The following is a 21,705-nucleotide window of genomic DNA, read 5'->3' on the forward strand; positions in this document are numbered from 1 at the left end:
GTCAGGTAGTGGACAAAGCAGTGTTAGAGATGGTTAGGTTAGCCTAGCAGCATTTGTCTTATTCATACTCCATGGAGTGTGGAGACTTGAGATGTATATTGGCTGTGTACTGATAACGAGGTAGCTTGTCCTGAAGACATACTGCATAAAATGCAAGGAGCAAAATATTTTGAAGATTTTTGTTTATTCTGATTTGGAATATGCTCAGAAGTGTTTTTGATAGTATAGGGAGGTAAACGCCTCTTCAGTATTTTATTATTTCTGCAAGAAATCAGGTTATCTTTCTGTATTTAGTGACTTCATTTTTTGGCATGAGGTAAACAATGTAGAGGAAAAAAAATACAGGTTTTATGGTAGAGCATGACTTTACTTCATGCAAATTATGAACTGCCATAGTCACTTCTTGCTGATAGTGAGATGAACCTAAACCTCACAACTGAACATGAGAAAACCTGGAGAGGATTATGAAATCTATGTTTTAAAGCCTAGCAGCAAAGTGAGTGATTTTGAGTAGAGACGCTCTGAAAAGCTTTTAACCACTGTTAAAAGACTTTGTGCCAATGTTTGCAATGCTCATGCTAGTCCATCTGTAGTAATCAGTACTGTCTTCATGGGGGCTGAAAACAAGATGCACAAATTTCAATGGGATGATGAATTAAATGAGGCAGTTATAACTGAAATCAATTGTGGAGGCCCTGTAGACTGGTGTATTGTCTTCTAGAAAATGAAGCTTATGGTAGTTGTAGAGCACTATTTTTATTTGGTGCCCAGAGCAATGGAGGAGGACAAAGAAGGCACAATTAAATTAAGTTTATAAATTAAATATTGTTACAGGTCCTTTTAACTGTAGAAATTCATCTGTTTGGGAGGAAAAAAACAAAAAACAAAAAAAATCAGCAACTTATCATGGTGTTTGGTGTTGATCAGAGGGGTGATCAATTATGGGACGCCATTGAGGAAAAAGGCCCAGAGTGAGATAGTGCAATGTAGTCCTAGAGAGAAGAGGACACCCTGTGGCAGGGCTTCCACTTATCTATCACTTCCCACTTTTGGTGGGAAAAAAAATGTGGTATTTCTGAGGAAATATTTTCAATATGTGTGGTACTTTTGAGGAAATATTTTCAATATATCTGCAAAATTATTGCCACTAAGGTGACTGTAACTTTAAGCCTTGAGTAACTAAACTGGCTTTCATTTTTGGTTACCTACTGTTCTGTTTGCCTGGTATATAGAAAACATTTAAATTCATGGTTCAGTCAGATGAATTACTTTGTTCTGTAGCTGATCATGTCGTGTTCTTCTGTGGTTGTGATAGTATTCTCACAGAGTATCCCAAGTACTTGATTCTCTTAAAAGGAGAACAAATTAATGGAATTAGGAGGGAATAGCAGGCTTCAGAGAATTTTTACCATAGTCAATTTAGAAGGATTTTTTTCAAAAGCTTATTGTATGTAGCAGGACACGTAAACAGAATGGATTAACAGCATTGTTTCATCACTAAATGGTGATGAGTCTTGATATATGAATGGATTTTTGAAATTCCTCTGCTAGTCACTGTGAAAATATGAGAAAATACGGTGCTTAGTAGCCAAGCAACATTTAGTTGACATCAGGTTATTTGTACTTTGATCTATTATATAAATGAGTTGATTGTAATAGGAAATGAAATAAAGTTGATTAAGACTTAATCCCAGGGAGATTAGATATATTCCACAGACAGTTTTTAAGGATTGTCAGTAATGTTTTTGTCACCTGGAAGAAGAAACGATATAATGGCATAGCTGAAAATGTATTTTCACATATTTTTTGTGATCGATTATGCCTGAGACCACGGAAATAATAACAGGTTTCTGACAGTGTTGCTATCCTGTTTAGAAGGGGCAAATTAACTGCTTAACTTTTAAAATGTAGTCAGCCTTGTACCAATAATCCAATATTGGTCAGGACTTGGACCAATAATCACATGTAGCTGACAATGTAATGCTAAGGACTCCCTGTCTTCAAATTAATGGGAAACAGAAATGACCACTTGTTTTCAGTAAATTAGAATGTCATGCACTGCACAGTACAGCAAAGGATGCTGTGTGGTGGTCAACATTTGATTGCAAATTACAGCAGAGGATTGCTTTTGTCAGTCATAAGTATGTGGAAGATATTGAGGCAAGTTTCAATAAGCTGTGTGTCCGTATCCTGTGATTATTAGGTAGTCCAGATAGCAGTTACTGATTTATGTGGTAGAGGAGACTTCCAGTTATGCTTTTTAACCAGTTTTTTTTTAACCAGTTTAAAAAAAAGGGGGGGGGGTGAGCAAGGGAATACTGAGGAAGAAAATAGAATGACTGAATACTAGTTTTTATTATTATTGTGTGCTAATGTTATGAAGTCTTACATGATCAATTCATTATTTGTGTACTGCAGCACAGTATACAAAGCTTGTCTGTGTTACTTGAGAGGTGAAACAAGTGATTAAATTGCAAATATAACTGGTTTGTCATGCTGTGTTTTCGAGGCAAAATAAAAATAGGGGAAATGGCTCATCAGCAAAATAAATTGGCTTTGATATAACTGGTGTCATAGTTTGATTCCAGTAAAAAACAAAAACTCTTCTGACCTCATTCAGTCACTTCCTCTGAACATTTTTTTATTAGATGCATTATTGAAGGGCTGAATTCTGATACAGCTCTAGATATAGATTTTTAGAGTGATATTGTAAGACTCACTAAAAAGTTCATGCAGCCTTTGAAAAATCATATCTTGAGAAATAGCTTTCTGTTCTGTATTCTGATACTAGGTCTTTTAATTTATCTTGCCCTTTTCTACTCTGCATCAGTCAAACATGTTCATATAAATGCATTGGAACAGTCCACAGCAATTTTTTACCTACATGTAGATTAAGGGTTAGCTTTAAATTGTTGATTTAAATTGCAGTTCTAAACATTTGTTTAGTAAAGCAAATAAGCCTTATAAAAATTGAAATGCATGAACTGTTATGTTTATCACTGTAGACTGTACATCTTTACCATCTTCAGATATAGAGGTGGAAACCTTAATAAAAAAATAAAAAATAAAAAAAGAAAGAAGCTTCCATGGTACTTACATTAAAAATACCCTCCACCCCACCCCCCGCCTATTCCCCCTCATGCCTCATGATTAGCCTCCCCATCCTACCCTTCTGCTTAAAAGATTGGTCTCCTAGCCATTATGTTAATCTATAAGAGCAGTCATTGTATGTAAATCTGCAGACAGCATTCTGCCCGTGAGGAAGCAGTGGACATTCTTCACCAGGGGAAGACAGCTGAAAAGAAACACTTTTAGATTCAAGTCCAACTTTCAGATTCAAGTCAGCTTCAAACCGAGTTGAAGTTCTAAATCAGTTGCTCTGAATTTTATTTAATTATGTTCATCAACAAATAGCTGAAGAATAGCTAACTATTAAACTATCTTAATGTCATCTGTTCTATAATAGCTAAGGGTGAATGTAGCAGTTAGCTTGTTAATTTCTCTTTTTCTCCAAACTGTGTGTCTTGGTCTAATGAAAGATGATGTCTTTTCCTTGGGTGCTTTGCTTCTCTGCATATGGCTAATCCCCTGACTGAAGAAGCTAACAGAGTAAAGCATTTCCTACTAGTTGGTCATAGCACTAGCATAGTGATATATTTGTTTTATCAAATGTGCTTCTAGCTATATTTATCTTTCTTCTATTTTTAGAGGTAGTCCATAGAACATTTTAAATAAGCCTATAACCAGATTTCTTCTCTGAATTTTGTATAATTCAGCCCTTTAAAAGTAGTGTAATATTTTCCAGTAGAATTGGAATAGCCATGGTAATTGCCTCTATGTATGTGTGTGTGCACACGTGCTTGTGTGTGTATATATAGTAAGTATACTTATATCCCTCTATCTATGAAAGATTGGGATATAGGTTAAATAATATATATATACACACTTGTGTATACTGTGTCTGTGGTTCCTGTGCATGCTATAAAAAAAGGAGAGCCTAAACTGAGCAATGTTGATTGTCCTCCCAAACACTGAATTAGTAGTCCCAAATCTTTTGCTAGCTTTTGTGCTTAAGCTAAAAACTGTAGAGCTTGAATAATAATTTTTGTATGCCATTAATGGGTTTGTCCTTTCTACAGATACTTAAAAATGTGGCTTAAAATTCACGGAGTCTCTAACACAGCAGCTATACTGCTGAGCTGAGCAGTTAACAGCAGCCAGGAAACTTGAAGCATTTAGTCACTGTTGCAGTTAAGCCTTTTGATATTTGGTTTATCTCAGCGAGGAAGTTGTCTGATTCCATTTGTAAAATAGCTGTGACTATCTGTGGTCTTTTGGGGAAAGGTTAAAGTTCTTTTGCATTATGAAGTGTTGTACCCTTCCACCCATGTAATATTTGCCTAAAGGAATTAATATTTGCTTCTAGTGGAATCCTCAGCTGGGCTGAAGTCCACTTGTTCTCATGGTGGATTAAGATGGAGTCAGGTAGACTAATCTTGCTGCTGCCAGTGCAGTTGTGTGATTACAGTCTTCCACCTTCCAGTTCTCAAATCTTCTTGTTTTACCTGGCTGCTCTTACACTTAGCCTGTGAAATACAAGTTTTTATTCTTCTCTTTAAAAGAAGGCTATATGGGATAGAGAACATCTGCAAAATTTATTTTTGTCCCTGATGTATAGATTAATAAACAGGTAAAGATGAACTAAGTGGCTTACTATCAGTGAGGGGAGGGCCTACAGTGCCAGAGCATGAGAAGAGCAGGTAAACTAACCCAAGTCCTCTCTAGCCCTGCCTGAGGAAGTGTGCTTTCTGTGATTGTCTTCTGCATGGTTATGCTGTTCTGTACTTGCCTGCATGGGACTTGTGTTCTTCCTTAATGAGGGGCATGAGTGAGCTTGCAAAAGGAAAGATTTATGTGCTTTGTAAGCTGATCCTTCCTCTTTGTAACAACAACAAGCCCCTTTATTTCATAGGATAGTAGAAGGTTTTATTGGAGTAGGAAATTTACTAGGGACATGGTGGTACTTGAGAAGAAGATGTCTGAAAAATATTTTCTGTTCTTACTGTGTCGTAAAAACTTGTTTGCAGATACTGTGCGTTGCTGCCAGAACGGGAGGTTGTTTCTGTCCTTCTCATTTGTATTGTCTCGGTGATGCCAGTGGAAGGAAGAGTGTCTGAGGACACAGCCACCTTCTCAGGGATCGTGCCTGTTTATGCTTGTTGTCTTCAGAAGAATAGGTCTTGCATAGGTAAATGTGCCTCTAGAACAGATCTTGACAGGCTTGAATGCCTGTCAGTATTGTTTTCTTTTTATTCAAATTTGGCAACTAATGCGTTAGAAGATACACTGGCAGATTGCTTAATTGAGAGTTGTGTGTTTGCATGGTTAAAAAGATAAGATGAACTAGGTTATACTTGACAGATTGGTGTGGACATCCCTGGTGGAGGGATGACATTAGCAGTGATTTATGTGCCAAGTTCTAAGACTGTATAGTATACTTGTAAATGCTGTTATGTTTTCATCGCATCTCAGATTAATAAGGGTTTAAGCTGTGATCTCAGGAACTAAAAGGAGGAGATTTACCATTTTATCAGAAAAGCACCAACTTCATTTAATTATACAGATCTATAGTCATCATTAAGTTTAACCTGTGTTATTTCCATTAGGGCATTTTGTGCTAAATATGGATGAGTATTGCAGACTGGGAATTGGAAGCAGAAGATACAGGGATTTTAATGGCCTTATTCATAGTTTGTGTACACAGAATGTCTAGATTTATTTGATTGCGTTTCAGTTTGACAAGTTGAGTAATAAAAGTGGGGAACTTCTTGTGGAATAAGATGGATATTCTGGGAAAACACCTTTGAAGGCAAAAACATCCTCCTTGTGTAGACTGCAGGTTATTTCAATTTTACCACACAGTTTGAAAGGATGATGGGTGTGTGATGCTTAGCTTGACAGTCTATTATTTGCACTTGTGGGACTGCCAAGTAAAACTGACTAATTTGTTAATTAGGCTACTTATTCTTGTCCATAGTTTGCCATGTCTCAATAATACCTGTTGCCAGAGGTTCGGGACATCGAATTCTCCTGATGAATGCAGATAAATGTGAAGATACTTGCCTTCTTGCTTCAGTTATTTTTGGACATTTTCTGAAAAGAGCCTTGCAGCAATTCTGGATGGTAAAAAGATAAAGCTTGCACCTATAAATTTGAGACTTATTTTCAGTGTACAAAAGTAGGTTGGAAAAGAACTATTGTGAATTTTTCCTATAATAGGTTTTCGTGAACTTCACATACTTCTGTGGCATAGGTAATGAATGGGGTTTGGGTCTTTTCAGTCCAAGATCACAACTGCTTATGTGGTCCTGGTTCAGTACTCCAAGAGTCATTAACACATGACAGGAAAAGTGTGATAATGCAAAATGCTGGTATGTTTAATCCAAATCTGTGTTCGGCTGCAGAAGAATGAAAGAAGAAATGCACAAAGTGGCTGAATCACCCTCTTGGTTTTGCAGGTTTACTCTTCCCAGAAGCTGTAGCATCAAGATTGTATGCGGAGCTTTTGTCTCCTGCTTCACTCATTGGTTTAGTCCTTTAGGAGTAAAAGAATCAATCTCACTGTCACTCTTATGACTGGAAACATTAAATCATAACTAGAAATGCTTCTTGTATAAATAAAACTGCTTGGATCTTAGTGGATAATGATATGTTTAACCTTGTAACTAATTCTTTAACAAAGACTAAAACAGCGTATTCAAATACACAGTTTTTCTTATAGACTTACTATGAGCTATTATAAGCTGTATTGTTTTCCTCCAGGTTTTCTTTTCAAGTCTGAGGAAGAAACAATTAACAATCATATACTGTCAAAAAAAACAAGGCAGAATGCAGTTATGAAACAGTCTTCTGTGTGTAGATACTTAGAGAGTGAAGGGGAGCTAACGTTGACTCACAGATAGCATAATTGACTCACACGTAGCATAATTTCCCTTTCTTTTTTTCATTCCCTCAGGCCTCACAAAATTGTTTTGTATCTTGAAACATGTTTAATGGAGCTATTAAAAAGTAATATCTTATGTTTAGGAGCCACACTGGTATCATGGGATACCACCAAATGAACCAAAATCACTGAGATCAGAGTCTAGTTCTAAATATTTAAAAACAACTTTTAAGAGCATCAATTTTACTCTTTTTATTGAGATGACTTAATACACTGAAGAGCTTAATTGGGCCAAAATGTCACTTTGAGACTCCGCAGATAAATGTAGGCTTTTAGAATCACATTTTTTTTTTTCATATTTTAAAGTATTCTGACTAGCTAACTGCTGCAGTCAAAATAATACTTCGGCAAAAAAGAGCAGACCTCATAAACTGTGCAGGTAGTGTTCCTTCATTTTGCTGTTGTTTTGGAAGAGGGAAAAAGCCAATTGAGATGTAAACATTCAAAATTTCTATGCTTATATTAAAAAAAAAAAAAAGGTAAAAAAAGTAGGATGAGATGATTGTTTCTTGTTATTGCATCTGATTTTTGAGTGTTTTAGTGATTACTGAATACAATTAGACTAAGTTTTACCCAATCTGTTTCAAGGTATTTGGTGGTTTATATTTTGGAGAGTTCTGATTGTTGTTACTGGGTTTGCTTTCAGCATTTAAGCGTCAGGGAAGTGCAAATCAACCATGTTTTTCTCACTCGAAAGTCTTCCACAAAAGAGGTGTCAAGCTTGCTAGTTACCTCTTGCAGTCTGAAGGGCTGACAGGAGCAGTAGTTGGAGAGGGCAGCATCTGCCAAGCACTGCTAGGGATATTTTGGTAAGTTTTGTTGTGGATCAGGGCAACTTGGATTCTGCTATACTTTCCTCACCTATAGAGTAAGGAAAGTGAAGAGCAGATTAAGTTTTATCATCTCTCTCTTACTTGGCAGAACGTTTTTTTTTTTTTCTTTTTCTTTTTCTTTTTTTTTTTTCTTTTTCTTTTCTTACAGCTTCCCTGTATAGCTCAAGGTATAGGTATTTGAGCAAGTTGTCACAGGATAAGGTAGGGCATGAACTCCAAGCATGCCAATGACTGTAGCAACTGTGCATTCAGTGTATGCTTTGGTACCTGTGGAGACAACCTAGCTCTTAATAAATTATGTTGAAACAGGATTTAATGGGTAGGCAAGGAAGCAGGAACATGAGTACCTGGGACTGTTTTTTTTGTTGGTTTTTTTTTTTTTTTCTCCTTGTAATGTAGCACAGAGTTGAAGAGGAGATGCTGAGAAGTAGCAGCAGCAAGAGATGAGGTGAAGGGCTAGGTCTGTGCTTGCTGCCTCTGCTTCTGTGTAGGAGGTAGTAGCAGTACGCCCCTGTTATGTCTGCTGTGACAACAGGAGTTTAAAATAGTGGGATGCTTCCAGAATCAGGCACAAAATGGTGTTGCCTTTGTTGGTTTTCTTGGAAAGTAGCTTGGATGATCTGTAAGGCAGAGCTAACTTGGATAATGCATTTTTAGGTTCTTTGTGATGTTTTAAAAATAGAGAAAAACTGTGTGAGTTTATGTGAGAGAATTATAGGTGTAAGATTTTGAAGTGATACCAGTAGAAAGACTTAAGTCTGTCCTCTTGAACCCAACATACTCAAACATGGGATATTTTTTAGAGTACAGGATGATTTTTTTTTCTATTTTTACAAGGTGATCATGAATGCACATTGTTTCTAGATGCTTGTGAAATCTCTTTAATCTGATCAGTGTGTTGGTGTAGCTAGCTCTACAGGAGCCACACAAATACTGCTTCCTCATATGTAAGAAAATGCATGGAGTGAAGAAATAGATGTGGTGGTGATAGTAGGAGATGTTGTGTGGGTTAAAAATAAAAATCAGTCTCGTGAGCAACCTGTAACGTGTATGAAAAATGCAGTGTTAAAAAGTCTTGATGTAGCTACATCTGTGATGTGTATTCTGGCTTCTCTGAAGGTAATATAAACCTGCCTTGTATATGGACAGTATTTCATGTGAGGATTTGATTCCAGAGTATACATGTAAATTTACATGTTTTTTGTCACACTGATCTTATTTTTCCTCCAGAATGCTGGAAGTTGATTTTGACAGTGTTTTGCTTCTTGGAAGAGTGCATGCTTTGTTGAACTTGGTTTTATTCTATTTTGGTTTATTTATTTATTTATTTCCAACTGACAGTTAACACTTCCAGAGTAGTTAAGGGCAGTCTTTTCTGGGGCCTTTCTGAAGGGAAGTGTTACTAGACCAGATCGACTCTCATCAGGCTACAAAATGTTTTGTTAGGGTGTAGAAATTTGACTTTGCTGTACTAAAGGTCAGATTCGTTTTCCTCTGAAAGTCTGTTAATGCTTGGGAGTTACAATACTGCTGCTAGTATGAAGTTTTTAGAGACCTCTCTCTCTGTGGAGAAACCTAACCTAGGAGAACAAAAGCAAATGGGAATTCCCCACTGCCATTTGTTACAGATGTGATCTCTCCCTTTTCTAGGGCTCCCCAGTGGCTCTTTACCAAAACTTCTGGCTCGCAGCTGACCTGTTAGGATTTTCCAGATATGAGAAGTAGTCTGTGTGGTGTTTTTTTATTATAGGTGTTTGAATTCTGCTAAGGACTTTTGAACTCTAGGAAGTGTTCTGTGTTTTGCCTTGAACCTTACAGATGATTACTATACCTTTTGTGAAAGAAGTCTTCTGAAAGACTCGGTGATGTGGCAGCAAACAAGTATTGAGTGAGAATTTGCTGTTGAAATGGTCAGAATTTTACTTTATGTCCAAGATCTTGGAAAGTATCAAGACTTGCACTGCTTAGGCTGCAGAATGTATTTCTCTTATTTTCTGGTTCACAGAGAGGCTTTGATAGCTTAGTTTTCATGTACAGCTGAAATATTTAGTTTGTTTTTAGGAGTTCTGTTTTAAATCATTTCATTTTTTAATGGATGCTTGCTTTCAAAATTAAAAAGTGCAAGATAAAGTGTTGTATCTGATAGAATGGCACTATTTGCTAAGGAGATAATGAAATACTAAATAGGTACTTAGCATTCCATGTATACTTACATAATCTGACTGTATGACTGCCAAATGTTTCAAGGGAGTCATCTTTCATAAGTCTGACTTCTCTAGTGAGCTTTTGGGGTGAGGGAAATGGGCACTGTAGTTAACCTTTGGTGGTATGTATTACACTTGATGTAACTTAGCAAGGCAATTAAGTTATTTACAATGCATTTTTATGTCGAAGATGCATGCCACCCAGAAGAAAAGCCCCCTCTCTTTGAGGGCATAGATTTGTGCTAGCTTGCAAAGAAGCACAAGTGGCAGTACACAGAGCTGTACTGACTGCAGGAGCTCCTGGAAGTCCTGAAGGGTGCATGCCGGCATTTTTCTACACTTGGTCAACAGGAGGTAAATAACAGTTAGAAGGAAGAGTGGTTTTATAGGCACAAAAAGCAGTGGTGGTAGTTTTCATGCTATGTATAACAGAAGGCGTTTAATTAGGTTGCGAGTTTGCACTGGGGTTTTTGGCAATTTGTTTCTCATCAAGCCATAAATCCCTTTCTTCATGTAAAACTAAAGCTAGTTTTGTTTGTGCTTTAATGAGCTACAGTTTATGGGACAGCAAACTGCCTTCATTCCTTTGTATCTGAACAGCAGTTTTCTCAGGGGGAATTATGCTTTTTTTTTTTTTTTTAAAAAAAAAAAAAGAAAAAAAAAAGAAGAAAAAAAAGATTGCCAATATGAGGATACTTGGTTTAAAGTAAGTATGTGTTGGGGTACAGGAATTCTTTGTGAACTATTTCTTTGAACAAATCAGTATAGGGAATGCAGGGACCTGCCTCTTAAACAAACGGAAATGTTATTTTACTAGTAAAATATAAATGTTTTGTTTACCTTCGCATGTTAAGCATACAGATGTGTTGTAAATTGTGGTAAGAGAATACATTAGGCTGGTTAGTGGAATTTCTTTTACATTATCAACTGTGCTTGTTTTTGCAACATTTATTGCCTTTCAGTTAAGGATTGTATGGCAAACTTTACAAGCTTAATGTATCAAAGCAACTTTGAAAATGGAGAGATTCATCTCAACACCTTTTCGGAGCTGATAACTGAAGTTTATGTACTTTCTGTCCTCCAATTGAAGTTAATGGATTACCTGGTTAATAAAGTTACCTAGTGACTTACCCTGGCCTTGCTGTTGACCGTGGGTGGGAAGGGAACATGTTAAATGACAGCAGTGGATGAGTGAGATCCTCCTCTCTGCGGGCTGGTGTTGGTGCTTGGTACTTTTCCATTAGCTGGAAGGCAGATACGGCTGTCATGGCACTGGATGCTTCGTCTTACATTTTTATCTCTGTGATAGGAAAGTGCCTCAGAGAATAGAAACAAGTACAGTGCCACATGAAGTGTGTCTTGCACAGTGTATACACTGACCTTACTGATGGCGATCCCCTGAATCTGAGCCAGCCCACTCCTCCAGCAGTTTCACTGAGCTGTGGCTGCGTTAAATGTTGCCCTGCATAGAGTGCTACTAAATTGTGGGATATGATCTGGGTGTTTTTTGTCCAAGCATTTAATGTTTCTTTACTTGCAAATGCTTGATCGAAGTAATTTTCTGCCTTTTTTCCCCTGTTGAACAGTTTCATCAGGAGTGATCTATCCATGAAAACACTTCTAATTTCTGTATGCAACATGAAGAATACCTGCATACTTTGTTTCTAGATAGGAAATAAAGAAGCATAATACTGTAGTAGAGAGAGCATGTAATTGCTTTATTTCCTACCCCATCCATACCTCATGTTTTTGATGGGCAAGAAAGTTATTGAATGTAACTGGGCTCAATCCACCTTTGCTTTTTTCCCCTTCTCTGTTATCCCAGTTTGCATCCTGTTTCCTGTGACCCATGCGTTTGCTGCTCTACAGATGAATGAATTGTCCTCCTGAGCAGTCTCTGTAAGATGAAGCCTTCTCTTATTTCTGTACCTCCCCCTTCCAGCCTCCCCAAGCTGCTTTTTTTTTTTGAAAATGTGACATGTAGCAGAAGTGGGAATCTATAAATAAGTTAATAAAGCTATGTGGCTGAGCAATGCAAAGTGATGTTAAATGTCTACGGATTTTCCTTTCGCCTTTGGTTGAATCTTAATGGTTATCAGAAACATGTAGTATATTCTGATGAAAGCAATTTCTCAACTGGAATGTGTCTCTGTAATGGGGGTGTAGTAGCACCATGTTACAAATGTGGGAATGCTTTTACCAAGGGGTGAAAGGGAGGGAGATACAAAGAATCCCAGATGCATTCAGGTAGGTTCAAGTTTGCTAACTTTCAGATCTGTGGACAAAAATTTCTGATAGTTGCAGGGATGCAGACAAACATTCCCTCCTTGCTAAGTCTTTGCTGCCTGGAGAGGATGCTACAGGTATCTGCATGTCCCAGCTGCCCTGCAGGGGTGGCTGCCCTCTCACCTTCTGCCTTCCCACTTCTTCCATTCAGCTTCCAGCCCATGTACCCAAATTCAGCTGGGTTAATGGCTTCTTGCACAATTCTGTATGCGAGAAGAGAAGATGGAGAGAAGTTAAACAGCCCGGTGGGTCTGGGAGGGAGTGAGGAGTGATGGGCTCCTATGGGACCGGGCTGCTGATGTTGACCGTGACAGCACGGGGCTTGGAGGGACTCCTGAGCTGTCTGCCTGAGCCCACTGTGCTTTGTGCCCCATGATCACCCCTTTCTCTTCAGCTGGGGCTGACTTCAATAAGGTGTTCAAAGCAGCAAGGTTCTTGTGTGTTCTGGCTGATTTAAAGGAGTGGAGGGGGAAGAGGAGATGGGGTTGGGGAAGGATGAAAGAAGAGAGTGCAGGGACCTTGTGAAGATGTCTTCCAGCATGCCAGCGTGTGGTACCTGCCGAGCAGTGCCTTTGGGGACAGCTGCTGTGTTGTGGGCTCTGTCTGGCTGTGATGGATGGGCCAGGATGTATTTGCTTCAGAGAGGCAGAAGGCTGGTGTGCATTTCCTATTATCTAAAAGTTGGAGAAATACCGCTTTTTAATGCATGGGTGTGCATCTCCTGTGTCCTGGGAAACTCAAGATCCAGCGCGCTCTGACCGCTGAGGAGAGAGCCAGCTTGCTCGATGTGACAAGCAGCGCGGGCTTGCCCAGGCTCTTCCTCCTCCTTTGTGTGTGTGCGCTGATGATTGATGTTTTTCATTGCTGGTCGTGACAACTGGCACCATTGTACCGAGGTGAGCTAGAGAGAAATTGTCAGGTTGCTTAAATCCCTGTGAAGTCCAGCAGCAGAGCTGTGGTGGGGGAAGAGGGAATATAAATAACAGGAGGCTGCTTTTCCCTTCCCTCTGCCCAGCCCACGTCTTTGAGAGCGTGAGGGCAACGCCAGGCACTTCCATGTGGGAAAGTTAAGGAGTTAATGTGCTATGTCTTAGTGTTGCTGTACTGGGGCTAAACAGATGGTGTAATTAGCCTACAGCGGCAAACAGCTCTTTTTCTGATAAGATAAAAGGAAGTAGTTGTGGGTGGTGGAAGAAGTCTTTTAAATTGGCAGGGCTTGCAGTGTGTTTATACAAATGCATGAAGTGTACGGTTATTATAGTTCATTTCCAATTGCAGTCCTCTTTTCTTTACATTTTTGTTTATCAAGTTGCTCATAAGGGAAGAAATATTTTGTTGAATTATTCTTCAACATTTTTTGCCAAGCTCATCTGGGAGAGTGAAGGAATCAGAAATAAATGGTCCCTCTCTTGGTGATTGGAGATTTGGAGGGATGGGGAAAGGAAGCCCCCTTTGTGCCATTCCGTCCCTCAACACTTGCTGGGAGGTGGGCAGGGGGCAGCGAGGGGCTGCAGGGGTCCTGTTCTTCACTGACCCCGTGTGTTCTGGGTTTGAAACTCATCCACTTCTCATCTCTGCATCTGCCCTCCCTAGGCTGCCTTGGTTGGGATATTTTAAAATGAGCACAGGTGAATATAAATAAAGTCTAAGAGAAACAAAGGAGTTTAGGTATGGCAAACTACTTACATGGGCTTGGGCTGCGTGAAAAAGACAACTCAATGTAGATGAAAACGGTGGAAAAAGGAAGAAAGAGCAGCAGGAAGGGGGGGGGGGAAGGGTTAAATTGGAAGAATACACAACTACTAGAAACAAAACTAGATTTTATTTGTTTCTAAGTCCTTTGAATCACTTCTGCTTCCTTGTGAACAGATATTAAACAAGTATTCTTGCTTTTCAAGCCAAACCGTTCATGTTTTGAATCTAGATCACTAGTTATCTGGTCTATTGAGGAGCTTGTAATTCCAGTTTTGATTAAAAATGGCTTCTCCAATATTTTTTTTTAATAAAAGATGTAGTATTGCTGAGTGGAAAATGTAGCAAAAGTAATTGCTTTGCAGACTTTTTAGTAATATTTTTACGTTCTTCTTCCTAGGAAGTAGTTAGGTTTGGTACATTGGTTTTATTTTCCTTTGCTGATAGTCTGCTTTCTTTCATACAGCAGCAGCTCCTGCTTGGCTTCAGAGAATTTACTTTCTTCTGTTTCCTTGCAGGAATTTGTGCCCTCCTTTATCCACTTGAGTGTATATAAAGTCTCTCAATATGATTTTTTTTTTTATTTTTCATGGAAAAAAAAAAAGCAAATACCAACTCTCCGGTCTAAATTTAAGTCTTATTTCACAAGTCTCCTTTTTGTGTCCTCTCCTCTGGGAGAGGAGGTGGGTGGGGAGGGCTGTGTTTGGTGATGTTCTGTCTTAAACCTGAAAATACTGCTTGAGGAGGAGTGGCCACTGGATTTTTTTGTTCTTGTTTTTAATTTATTTTCTCAGATTGCAATCTAAATGAAGTTAGTCCACCAGAAAATAGTACACAAAAAGATTATACATTCCTTCCTCCAAAAAACTGTATGCGTGGAAGCAATCAAAAGGGTGAGAATGAAAATGTTGAAGGAGTGTAAAGGACTTTTTGTTCTAGTAGCTGTTTAGCTGTAAATGAATGCCATTAGGACAACAGCTTATACACTTTTTGGGGGTAGCTTTTTCTAAAAAGATTAAGTAAGCTTTCTATTAACAGTGGCTGAGAAGACATGGTACTAAAAGTGACTTTCATGAAATCATGGTACGTTTTTGTCCCCACGTCATGAATGCTGGTCAGGTTGCCAACGTATATGAGCATAAGCATAGAGTGCTTTCTTTCAGCAGGTTACCAGTGTTACAGTTTGTCATTTCTGTGGTCCAGTTCGCTCTTGGGAAAGGGACCTGTGCAAGCAGATGCAACCTCTTGGCACCATTGACTAAGCAAATTTCATCTAGTTGTGAGTGTCCACAAACTGGCAGAGGTACTGAAGGACTTGAGGACCAGCTGTAAGTTCGGGCTGCAGCCCATCACCATGGCTGGTGTCAGCTCTCTGCTTTCCTTGGCTTGACTCAGTTCCTTCCCTCAGGAACTGCTGTAGTGGGGACAGTGCGAACTGCCAGCTACTCAGGCTGGGCAGGTGACAAAGGTCACAGAGCTCAAGGGTGATGAGGAGGTCTTAAATGCACTCCATTACGCCTTCAGGAAGGACTGAGAATTAAGTAGAGAGGGGGGGGGGGAAAGAATGTGTTTTTTCTTCCCTGATATATTTTGTTTTCAGAGTATCACATAAAATGTAATAATGTCTTATGGATATTTTTGAAAGTTCACTTAATTCGTACTTTTAGAGAAGACTTCAGCACTGCAGTTGACATTCAGGTCCCTAGTTTAAATGAAAGAGAAAAGGTTGGATTTAGGTTAAATATCATTCTAAGTCAGCTCCTCTTTCAGTTTAAAAAAGAAACTGTGTGTGTATTAAAAATACATTTTAAAAAAGCAGATGGGAGAGAATGTACGATTCTTCCTAGCATTCTTTCTGTGAGGATAGAAACCTTAGAAATAGTGATGACATTCATTTTTATTTGAAAAAGTGTACTAGATGATTTCAGCAGATGTTTAGCACATCATTTTTTTTTCCTTTTTTTTTTTTTTTTTTTTTTTCTTTGCATTAGGAAAATGAAGGATAGAGGGGTTTGAGTGTCTCCCTGCCAGTCTTGGTGTCCTGGCAGGAGCTTGGCTCCCAGCAGATGTTGCTGTACCATGCCTTACAATGAGCTTCAGGCAGGGGATATGTCCCCTCTGTCAGTTCTGTGCTTATTGCTGAGCCTGCAACTCTCACTGCAGGACAAATTCATAGTGGGCATTTTTTCTTTTATTTATTTATTTATTAATTTTCTTTTAACTGAGGCCTGCATAAATATCAGATAAAAACTTGTGTGCCCCTGCTTCAGCTATTGGCTTAATATGTGTAAATTGGTTTTAAATAAAGACTTTAATGTATAAAAATATAATTTAATTGAGAAGTCTTGTCTTGAATCTCTTCTAGATATAAAACAAACAAACAACAACCAAAAAAAAAAAAACAACAATTGGGAAAACAAAATACTTTTGAATTAGCATTCTCCCTTGTATAGACTTGCAGGAAAATACTTAGTGGTGTTACTCTTCTTGCTGGAAGGCATATGGACTAAAGACTTACAGATAGGCAATGGATATATAGTAAAAAAGGAACCTGTTTGCATAGCTGGATTTTCCATAAGGAATTAAATAACTGTATTTCTTTGGTCCTATATAGACTCTAATGCACTTTGTTTGCAAGAGAACAAAACTAGTCTCTATTACATTTCTCTGGAACTGAACTAATTCTTTAATTCACAAGAAAAGGCAACATCTATTATCTTAAAGCTCACCAGATGAGCCACACCTCATACAGCTTATGAGGCAGAGGGATGGCAGGCCCAAGTGGGAAAGCTTCCCGTCTGTGACAGCATTTTTAACTGTAGTTAGAAAATGTGATTCTTGGAGGGGTATGAGAGAGAGGAAGTAACAGGGAAATGTATTGATTAAATGCATCTGCTAAACATACCTGAAACAACAAAACAACCCTCTTGATTTTAGTATTGTACAACTTTCCCCCTCCCCCCCCTTTCTTTACATTATGGCAAACGAGCCAGGAACCTGTTTTGATAAACTGAAAAAAGTCCAAACAAACTTTCAAGGTTGACAGACAAATGGACCTGAACTTTACTCACTCTGTGCTTTGGCTTGCCATGCTCCTCAGAGGAGCACAAATGCAAACCCAGCTGACGGAACAAATCCTGTGGCTGTCTTTTTCAAAAGACAAGCAAGTCACTTTGTGAATAATACAATGTAACGTGAGTTTTGAGCTACTGAAGGGCAGTTCCAGAGCTGCGTTTATTTGGTTTATTTTTGTCGTTTTATGGAAAAAGGTGACGTTATTTTAAAAGACACAAACAAAAAAGCCGTCTATCTGCAAGACACTCTACACTGATTGAGCTCTACCTTGATTGCGGATCCATATGCAATAGCTGGAGACTACATATTGCTTTCAGAGTAGCTAATGCTTGCTCTTAAGTATGTGTGCCAGCTAGTTCGGAACGAACGTTGCCATTTAGTTGCTCTACTTGTTTCTCTACTTACAGTCTCCCCTGCTCGGACTTTAACATGACAATAAAATTACAATCACAATAGCAGCTTTCCAGTTAAAGACATTTGCCTTTAGAGGAAGTGATTTAAATAAAGTGTGATAAAGGTCCATCATGTAATGTTTGGCTCCATTCAGACAAATTACTTCGGGCATGCGTAGTTTTCCTCCAGGCAGCGGTGTTCTATGCAAAGTCAGGTCAGAATGCACCCCCTACCCCCCCCCCCCCACAAAAAAAAAAAAAAAGAAAAAAAGAAAGGAGAGGTCCTCTATTGCAGCTGGCAGGTGTGGATGTGCTTTCAAGAGCACATACATTATCATATGGACAGAAGATAATTTTTAGGAAGTCTTTATTTACAACTCAACTCCCCAAATGCAGCAAGATGGCACACGGTGGCAGACATTTCGCAATGGATCGGGATGTAATTGCAGGACGGGTGCCTGTGATGGACTATGACCAGTCTGTGATAAATCTATCTTGTCTTTAAACTTTAGTTCAGAGTTAAATTGAATGTTGTTCTTTTGCAGTATATACCTTGTTCTTTCGCTTACTCTTAAAGGTTTTTCTCAAAGAAAAAACGCTTAAGCCTTGCTGTGATCATGTGTCAAGTAGGCTGAACACTCTGCTTTGTCTTCCCCCATGAACTATTTCAGGAATTTTGAGTAGTCAGCTTTGATTCATCTAATACATTGTGCATGGAAACTTCTGAGATTATCGTGTTTTAAGAGGATAAGAGAGACATTTTATTGTTTTAATCTAGGACTACTCCATTTAACTTTTATCTAAAGCAATGCAGCAGCTCTCATTTTGTCTCATTTTGCCACGACTTGCTGCTCTCATGCCTGGGGACCTGCAGCAGTGCATTGTCACCGTTTCCCAAGAGGCTGGGAACAGATAAAAGAGTTATTGCAAAAAACGTTGAAAACACCAGCTGGTTGTGATCGTGAATAGAGATTTTTCAAAACCTCCATAATCCAGTTGGTTTGAGCTATTTGTATAGCGCTGTTTTTAAAACACACGATACATTTTCAAATGTTTTTTACTGTAGAACCAATTCATATTTTGTAAGTAAAATGTTCCTCCTACCTACCACCCCCTCCTGTGGGCAGTTTAAGTCATCAAGGGAAAAAAAAAAAAAAAAAAAAAGGAAAACCAGAGCAAATATTTTACATTTGTATCCAGAAAGTGCCAATGTCAAGGATGAGAGCTTTGTCGTCAACATAACCTTTCAATGCAACTTCTGGACTGTCTGGACTGTTTTAAAAAAAAAAAAAAAAAGAAAAAAAAAAAAAAGAAAGTGATGGTAAAGGAAAGTGATGGTAAAGATCTTTTTTTTTTTTGTTATTCATAGTTTACAAACATTTCAATAAAAATGGCAATGATAATAATGTGGTGGCTGGTCTTTGCATACACTGAAAGCAGTTGGGAGGGAGCTCTTCATTAGGCTGGTGAGCTGTTCCTTCTTCCCACATGGCCGTGTGGAGCAGCACAGCTGGGGGGGTGGGCTGGAGTGAATGGTTGTGCCAGATTACACCAGTGTGTCCCAACCCCTCATTCTAATTAGGCTTTGAAATGTCGGTATACCGAGTTGCATAAATAAAATCAACTGATAGTGACAGGGAGTATGTGAGGTGGTATGTGTCCTTTTGAATGCCTTGAAGTAAGGGATAAAGGATGTTATGTTTTAGCCAGAACCCCAGAAATGTGGATAACTTGGGGAACATAATTTTCCAAGAGAGAGAGACAGAAAAGTGGATGATTCATAGGTGAGAGTGTCTGGAATAGAGAATGAAAAAGATAAGTCAAGAGGAAAAAGAAAGGTGATGAGGTTGATGGAGATCCATTCACATTCACCCAAAAGCTGGGGATTATGAGGAAGTTAGGCCTGGAAAAGAGAAATCATATGAGAAAGTTGGGTATATATACATTTGTAAAGCATTGGCTTTACAAACAAATGAGGAAGGAACAATCTGGACTTGTAAACACTCAAGTAAAGTATCACCTAACTTTGTAACACAGAAAAGCGTTTCCCTGCCCCCCTTCTAAACCCCGTACCCATGTTGTCTTTGGAGATGATGCACTTGGCTTCTGGTCACTGGCAGGATGTCAGAATTTCAGGAGCTTTAACAGTGATTTCATAGTTTCTTGTAAGTGGATATACCTATTTATGGAAATTTTAAAACGGTCTTGGGGCTTGACAAAAGGAAATTTGTCATTTAATTTATGTGCATTAGCTTCAGGCTGAACAAAGTGTTTTAACCTTGCTTGTTTTCATTTGGTACTAAAAAGCTTTCTTGAACTTAATTTAGACAAGTGTTTAATGCTTGAACTTAGGCCACTTTAAACCTGTAGAAGCATCTGTAATTTATTTAGGATTTGTATTTATAATTACACAATCCATTTTCCAAATATCTTGGGTTGGAGAAGCTTGATGGGTGGGTGGAGAATAGTAATCTTGGTTTGAATGGCTGTAGTTTGCAGTGATGCTCTTGCTATTTTTGGCTGAATGCAGATTTCTGTAGGACTGGCTTAAAAGCACACCATTGCACATGTTCACATTTTGAATGCTGTTTGCATTTTTCATGTTCTTTTTATATCATGTTCTATCTTGCAAAACCAAATGCTTTCTCTCTTTTTCAGAGTATATAGAAAAACTATTTTTAAAACTTCTTTCCATCTGTTGGTTTCTCTTATTAACGAAGACAAGGCAGTGAGGGATATGCAGAGATACATCAGTGCAAGCTGGTATTTAATTCAGCTCAACAAATAGGATAATTGTTAATTATCCATACATATTTTTCATTCAAAACCTTTCTTGAACAAAAGGTCCCTTCTGTTTTGAAGATCCTAAAATTGTCTAGGGATGTCAATACAGCCTTGAGCTATATTAGTGGCTATTAAAATAAAAGGTGAGACAACCCTACTGATGGTTCTTCCTCCTCCTTTCCCTCTCTGTGGGGGAGATGGAAACAAAAGTGTTCCTAAATCTCCAGAATTTTTCTTCTCTCTTAAAAAAAAAAAAAAAAAAAAAAGTCCTTTTAGACAACATTTCACTATAATTTAAACTGAATTAATAGCAAGCATGCTGAAAGTTTGCCTCTAGGTATTTTCTGGCAGAATTTCAGAACACTGTTTAGAACCAGGGGAAAAGAAGTCACTAAATCTTTCTTGCTAAAATCGGCTCGTATTGATTTCTCTACGTCTTAAACCAATATGTGTATGTACACAAGGAAGACGTATTTGCGTTTTCACTAATTCTTTGTAGAATTGGACTTCATTAAGTGACTGAAATTTCACTGAGTTGTCCATCAACCCTTCAGGCTCATTTTAAATTTGAGTTAGCAAATGGAAGAAGTATTTACATGCTTGTGGAGGTGTGGTGGTTTCTGCAGTGGCCCGTCAGTCTTAATACTAATGTACTGAATTTACATACCTTGGGGGAAGAAATAATCATCTGAGCTATCTGGTCACCAGAGTTATCTGGGATACTTGCAGGTCAATGTGTTCACTTATTTTTAGAAATGCTGAAGAAAATGGGGATAGGCCCAGGAAGCGGATCTCCCAACAGCAACTGAGGGGAAAAGGTTTGTAACAAGACCTTTGTGTTTTCTATGGTGAGTGGCAGTGAGTTAGCTTTTTTCCTCTCTTTTTCGGGAGCTCCTTGGCAGCCTGCATTTGGGCTAGTGAAGTTATAGGTAAGAGATGTTATGTAGAAGCAGGACTCTGTGTTTTTGTGTATGTGGCTAGTCAAGCATATCCTATAAATAGATAGCATATATGTAGCTAGTCAAGCATATATGATATCTATCCTTGCCTTCCATATTTCTCTTGAATTCTAGTTAAGGTCAGTTTTCAAATTTCTGAAGTTGTGTTTTGTGGTGTGGTGTGTTTTGAAAGCTTCACTAGGTTGCTTCTCAATGACACCTTTGAAAACTTCTTGCAATCACTGCATACTTGTGTAAGGAGTATCACTATCCATGGTGAGCAGAACCTCCCCTCTTTGGTTGTTTTGGACCTGACACTTACTAGTTTTAATTGAAGCTTTGTAGATCTTGTATAAGTGGATAGAGTATACGCTTTTAGGCTACTCATGAATTTTGTGGACCTGTTACTAAATTCTGTCTTGAGTCTTCTGTTTTCCAGACTGAAGAATCCCAGCTTTTGTAGTAGCTCAACAGAAACCATTCCACTCACTTTAGTCT

At 38.4% G+C, this 21,705-nt stretch overlaps 1 protein-coding gene across 5 annotated transcripts in view; it reads left to right on the plus strand.

The window, feature by feature from the left end:
- Positions 1-21,705, plus strand: part of PTPRK (protein tyrosine phosphatase receptor type K) — a 414,301-nt gene that overhangs the window by 33,505 nt on the left and 359,091 nt on the right. The window contains exon 1 of one of the 5 annotated variants that reach the window (XM_072036029.1): positions 10,346-10,394. The exons of the other annotated variants lie outside the window; for them this stretch is intronic. Within the exon in view, the coding sequence (XP_071892130.1) occupies positions 10,361-10,394 (34 nt within the window). The 5' untranslated portion in view covers positions 10,346-10,360. Of the gene's footprint in view, positions 1-10,345; positions 10,395-21,705 lie in introns of those variants that run through there. 5 annotated transcript variants of the gene reach the window in all.

The sequence above is a fragment of the Anas platyrhynchos genome, chromosome 3 (assembly GCF_047663525.1).
Source record: "Anas platyrhynchos isolate ZD024472 breed Pekin duck chromosome 3, IASCAAS_PekinDuck_T2T, whole genome shotgun sequence".
Lineage (NCBI taxonomy): Eukaryota > Metazoa > Chordata > Aves > Anseriformes > Anatidae > Anas > Anas platyrhynchos.